Genomic DNA, 6,000 nt, shown 5'->3' on the forward strand with positions numbered 1-6,000 from the left:
CCTACTATAGGTTTTGAGTCGTCGAACCACCTCACTTTGGGGTCCTTAACCATGTAAATCCCCATAGGCGAAAAACTGTGTTCTGAGACCATAATACAGTTTTACTGCCCCCCTCCCCATCAAAATAGCAAACACACCCCTAATTCCAATTTACCGCTTAATACGCACTAACTAGAAAGCACTACTAACAATCACATGTCTTACCTATAGGTTTATGGTGTTTATCGGTCTCTAAGACCCCTGGTGACTGTAAAATCTCGACAGTTCTTCGGAGATATTTACACCGAGACAAAGGCACAAAAGAAAATTGCGGATGTCGGGTCATCTTCCGGGCAAAGGTGAAAGGTCACAAACCTAATACTCAATTTCACAACAGGTTAAACCAGAGATTGCCGCATAACGCTTTATTCAGGTTGTTTAGAGCCTAGCGTTTTAGTTTTAGTTAGGTAAAAAAATCAGATCAGTTGTGAGATTCCTTGTGAAATGTATCCAAGAGCAAACGGTGCTGCCCCCCCCCCCCATATAGAATCATCAGACGATAGAAACCAACACCAACTTATTCGTTTTGTTACATTCATTTTATTTTGAAAATCTTTAGCAAAGTAACGCTTAAGTTGCAAAACATTTTAGTATATATTGCTATAGGTTAGAACCACTAGTAATGAGAATACAATAGTGCAGAATATAAGGTATATTACCTGTATAATATACACAATACTTTATCATTCAAAATGTTATTCTTTGAAATGATTTAGATTAAATATGAAGAAGTGTGGATGTTTAAAACATTTACTATAATCGTATGGTCACCTAGATTTCTACAGTGCATGTCGAAAACAAAAGATCCGTCACGTGAACACAAATAAAAGACTACATCTATGCTAAAGAGCTTAAATTATCTTTAAGTACCAACATTGCGATTTTACACAAGTACAAGCCAGCCAGCCTGACGGATGATCATAAATTGAAGAGAAAAAAAGGACCTACTTCTATACTGCATTCCAAGACTACATCTCTTTTGCATATAATTTCACAGCTAGGATATAAAAAAAATCTCCAACAAGATTTCTCCAGCATCAATGACGAAAAACAACGGATGTTGTTTGAAATGTTTAACCATTTCCAAAATCATATCCAGCTGCTTGAGTTTGGCGTATCTTAATACCTGGATGTCTAAACTTCATCGGTGTACAAGAGTACATCTTTGCCTAGGTACTAATACTATACTGGGTACATAACATACATTTTTTACACTGGTAATAGCCGCCTGATGGGAACATATGCCATAACACACACCGGACAACCTGCCTCTAATGCATATTTCTTTACTATAAATGAATTTATAAGGACCAGGTACAGCGTAAGACTAATGTTTTAACATTAAAAAAAAAAAGAAGCTAGTTACTTCTGTAGGGCACAATAGTCTGAATGATCACACTTGGATGAATTAGCTGTAATGACGGGTTTTCATGTGTACAGACAAGGTCGACTTGTGAGCCACCCTGTACCCACACTCTCCGCACATGAAGGGTTTCTCACTAGTGTTTTCGTAGGTGTCGATCGAGGTGAGAGTTCTGTGCGGCAGAATAGTCACACTGGTCACACTTGTAAGGTTTCTCTCCTGTGTGGCTTCTCATATGTACAGTTAAGTTAGACCTGTCAGCCGTCCAGTAACCACACTCCCCACACATGTAGGGTTTTTCACTACTGTGCTTTGATAAATGTTGGTCCAAACCAGATTTGTGGGCTGCAGAATAGTCGCAATGGTCACATTTGTAGGGTTTTTCCCTTGTATGGGTTCTTATATGTCGGGATAAGTCAGATTTGCGTGCAGCAGAATAGTCACACTGGTCACACTTGAAGGGTTTCTCTCCTGTATGAGTTCTTATGTGTGCAGTTAAGTTAGACCTGTTAGCCGTAAAGTACCCACACTCTTCACACATGTAGGGTTTCTCATCGGAGTGCTTTTCAGTGATATGCCTGTTGAAATTTGATTTCCGTGCTGCAGAATAGTCACACTTGTCACATTTGAAAGGTTTTTCTTCTGTATGCTTTCTCATGTGTTGGGATAGTTTAGACTTTTGAGTTGTTCTGTATCCACACTCCCCACACATGTAGGGTTTCTCTCCGGTGTGTTTTAAAAGGTGTTGTTTTAGAGCTGATTTTTGTGCCGCAGAATAGTCGCACTGATCACACTTGAAGGGTTTTTGTCCTGTATGGATTCTCATATGTTGGTATAAGTGGGTCTTTCTTGTCGTCCTGTACCCACACTCCTTACATTTGTAGTATTTCTCACCGGTGTGTTTTGTCAGATGTTCGTCTAGAGTAGATTTGTGTGTTGCAGAATAGTCACACTGGTTACATTTGAAAGGTCTTTCTCCTGTGTGGGTTCTCATATGTCGGGATAAGTGGAGCTTTATAGCTGTTCTATATCCACAGTGATCACACATGTAGGGTTTCTCACCTGTGTGATTTGTTCGATGTTTGTCCAAACAATCTTTCTGTGCAGAGGAATAGTCACACTGGTCACACTTGTACGGTTTATCTCCAGTATGGGTTCTCATATGTTGCGACAAGTTGGACCTTTGAGCCGCCCTGTACCCACACTCCCCACACATGAAGGGTTTCTCACCACTGTGTTTCATTAGATGTTGGTCCAAATGTCCTTTCTCTGCTGCAGAATAGTCGCACTGGTCACACTTGTAGGGTTTTTCTCCTGTATGCGTTCTCATATGTCGAGATAAGCTGTCTTCATAAGTTGTCCTGAAGCCACACTCTCCGCACATGTAGGGTTTCTCACCAGTATGTTTCGTTAGATGTTTGTTTAACTGAGATTTCTGTGCAGCAGAATAGTCACATTGGTCACACCTGTAGGGTTTTTCTCCTGTATGGATTTTCATATGTTGGGATAAGTCAGACTTTTTAACCGATAAGTTAGACCTCTGAGCTGCCCTGTACCCACACTTCCCGCACATGTAGGGTTTCTCAACAGTGTGTTTAACCACAAGTCTTCCGATACTGCCTCTGCTCTCCTGTACCTGTGAGGTTGATGTGTTGTCAGGTTGGGGAAATTTCACATCACACGTTTCCTGCTGCAGGCCCATGTCTGTTGTCTGGGTCTCCCTGCTGTCACTCTCCTTCCCAGGTTGTCCAGAATGCCCCATCTCCTTCCCAGGATGTTCTCCGACACTAAAAAATCCACAACTGGACTCTTCCATTTCTGCTCTTACACCGCCGCACGTTTCGTCATTTGGAACGGTCGTTTCCTCGTCCTGTTGCCGTCCCGTGTCTTTTATCTGCTCCCAACTGTTGTAATTCTCACTCCAAGGGTACCCAGTTAGTTTGGTTTCATTCTGGTAGTTGTAGGTTTCCTGGTCCTCACTGTACGTTTTCTGGCACAGCACGTTCTCTTGTCCATCCTGTTGCCATCCAGTGTCTCCTGTTGGCTCTTCTTTGATGTGCGTCTCGTTCAAAGTTTGTTCCACATGAAGCTCTTTAACGGGAGACACACATGTAAAATCCGCCATCTCTGAAATGATGGTAAAACATAGGGATAAAAACATTAATTCATCGTCTTTTCAAACCAGAAAGGGTTCAGATTTAAAACACGAAATTCTTCTGTCAAAGTAGTGGACCCTTTTAAGCTCCTCAGTTGTGTTTCCAGTAACAACTCGGTTGGGATATATTCTAGCTTATGATGCATACATGGGAATCATCAACCTAGCTAGCTCATGATTCGTCACTCGCAGTGTCTGACTCATAGTAAAAACAGATTAATACTCTTCTATACATACAGAAAGCAACATAGACACAGAGAAAGGTAACGCTCTATAGACACAGGCGTCTCTACACGATTTCGACGTAGATTTTGTAGTAGAATGAACCCGAGTTACGGCCCGACTGTAGAATCGTGCTAAACTAGAGGAAACACGACATACTGTTTACATCAACCTTATCAGTCATATGAAAAAAAAAAATTCACTGGCACTGCAGGTTTTTGGAAAAGTCATAATTATGCCAAAATAATTCTTGTATACAAGACGACACTTGAATATAAATTGAATTGAACTTCTAGCTGCGCACGTGGTGAACGTACAGCTTTTCTTCGCATTTTACAGGTGAGCACTCCTGAAAACTCCGTTGTTATCAACATCCCTGGTATCATGGTGTTTGCACGACTATATACTACTAACCGATTAAGAGCGCACGAGCATAATCATCGTCAAATAATCTATCATTGCTAACCGCCGCCTTTACATGATTAGGTGTTTGAAGAAACACGGTCTGAGCACTAGCGACTTAGTACTTGTGTACATAGGGTTTGTCCGCCCCACCCTGGAATACGCCTGCCAGGTTTGGCACCCTGGTCTTACAGTAGAACAGTCACGTATGATAGAGCGTATCCAGGTTAGAGCCTGTAAGATTATCCTTGGTCGCTCCTACAGTTCCTACAGTTCGGCACTGCAGGTGTGTGATCTGGAACATTTGCATGTAAGACGTAAGGCTCACTGCCTCAAGTTTGCCAGATCCCTTGTCCATTCTGAGGTTTTCGACTGGCTACCACCACGCCGCTCTGAGGCACATGGTAGAGACCTCAGAAACGCCGACAACTTCACTCAGTTTAAGTGTAGAACGGCTCGTTTTAGGAACACTACGCTCCCATACTGTGTCGACCTTTTAAATTCATGTTAGACTTCAGATGTCACTTTTTAATATTCCTTAATGGTGATGTTTTAGATTGAAATGAGATTTTATTACTGATATATATATATATATATCTACTATGTGTGTGTAGATCCACACTTTTAAATTGTACAGCTGAGTGCGAATTGCGATTATAATAATTTGATTACTGCACATATGCAGGGATTTCCATTATACTCTCTTGTGTACTTGGTACGAGGCAATTTAGTCTCCGGACTACCAACTTGTACTTGATTTTGTGTGCGTTCAATAAATAAACCAGTTCTCTCTCTCTCTCTCTCTCATTGATAATTATCAAAACAACATTTTCGTGATTTCGTGATGCACCATTTTTGACCGTATGTTGCAGGTAAAAACCGATATTTGGCAGCAGTTACATCACTCATTATTTTCAAATTATGCCCCCCCCCCCAACTACCGATCGTAAACACACCTCTTTTATTCTAGTTTACCACTGAACAAGCACCAGCTAGGCTCATCTAACGACACTCAAATGTCTTACCTGTAAGTCTATGGTGGTTAGCGTTCTCCAAGACTTCTGGGATCACCTAAAAATCGTGTACGTTTGGGGGAGATGAGCACCAAACACGACGACATAAAACAAAAATGGCGGATGTCAGCTCATGAAGGGGCAAAGGTCAGAGGTCATAAACCTGATATTACTTGCCAATGGGTCAAATTAAGTTCGCCGCATAACGCAATACTGTCGTGTTTTTAAGGCTACCAAGGCTTGTTTTTCAATGTTTCCTTCATTATAAATAAAAAAACTCAAAATAGACTTGAGCTTGATTAATTTGTGGGGCAATGGGTGGGGCATGTTGAACATATGCTGTTCTTTCAGTTCCTGTTGGCACGGCAGCCATGTTTTCTCAGCAGTAGGACTTACAGCTGACCTGTGCGACCTCACCACAGTTCCAGGTTAACGCTATTTCGTACAGTACACTACGCATGTGCGGGCAACATGAAATCTGGGCAATGTGTCAAAAGTTTAAAAAAAACATGAACCTCATATTCTGTATTTATTTTACTCTGTTTAATTCTGAGAATTCTTGGTTTGTTAATCTTGATTTATGTCTGCGATTATATTATGAGAGCTCTGTTCTGTTACCAAAGTTGGTTAGCAGCTACTGCTCATGTTTCCTATGTTCACTTACGTTGTACATGTACTACCCTCTGTTCATTTATACTTTCTGTTGACGTGTCTTATAAGCCCAAGTGGGCTGGGCGTTTGTAAACGCACGACACTTTAATAAATCATCATTCATTAAATCATTAATTCATTAATTCATTCATAAA

The 6,000-nt window shown here is 41.0% G+C and overlaps 3 protein-coding genes across 3 annotated transcripts in view; 1 reads left to right on the forward strand and 2 right to left on the reverse strand.

The window, feature by feature from the left end:
* Nucleotides 1–6,000, forward strand: part of LOC118407668 (tropomyosin-1-like) — a 1,169,601-nt gene that overhangs the window by 1,038,420 nt on the left and 125,181 nt on the right. The gene's annotated exons all lie outside the window — the stretch shown is intronic.
* LOC118407709 (zinc finger protein 501-like) overlaps nucleotides 1–6,000 on the reverse strand; it is a 482,642-nt gene that overhangs the window by 32,699 nt on the left and 443,943 nt on the right. The gene's annotated exons all lie outside the window — the stretch shown is intronic.
* LOC118407710 (zinc finger and SCAN domain-containing protein 2-like) lies at nucleotides 1,448–5,322 on the reverse strand. The gene is made up of 4 exons (XM_035808229.1): nucleotides 5,207–5,322; nucleotides 2,963–3,529; nucleotides 1,909–2,002; nucleotides 1,448–1,574 (listed from the first exon to the last, which is right to left on the reverse strand). Exons 2-4 carry the CDS (start codon nucleotides 3,525–3,527, stop codon nucleotides 1,448–1,450), a joined length of 786 nt encoding a protein of 261 aa, XP_035664122.1. The 5' UTR covers nucleotides 3,528–3,529; nucleotides 5,207–5,322.

Source organism: Branchiostoma floridae, unplaced genomic scaffold (genome assembly GCF_000003815.2).
Source record: "Branchiostoma floridae strain S238N-H82 unplaced genomic scaffold, Bfl_VNyyK Sc7u5tJ_1439, whole genome shotgun sequence".
NCBI lineage: Eukaryota > Metazoa > Chordata > Leptocardii > Amphioxiformes > Branchiostomatidae > Branchiostoma > Branchiostoma floridae.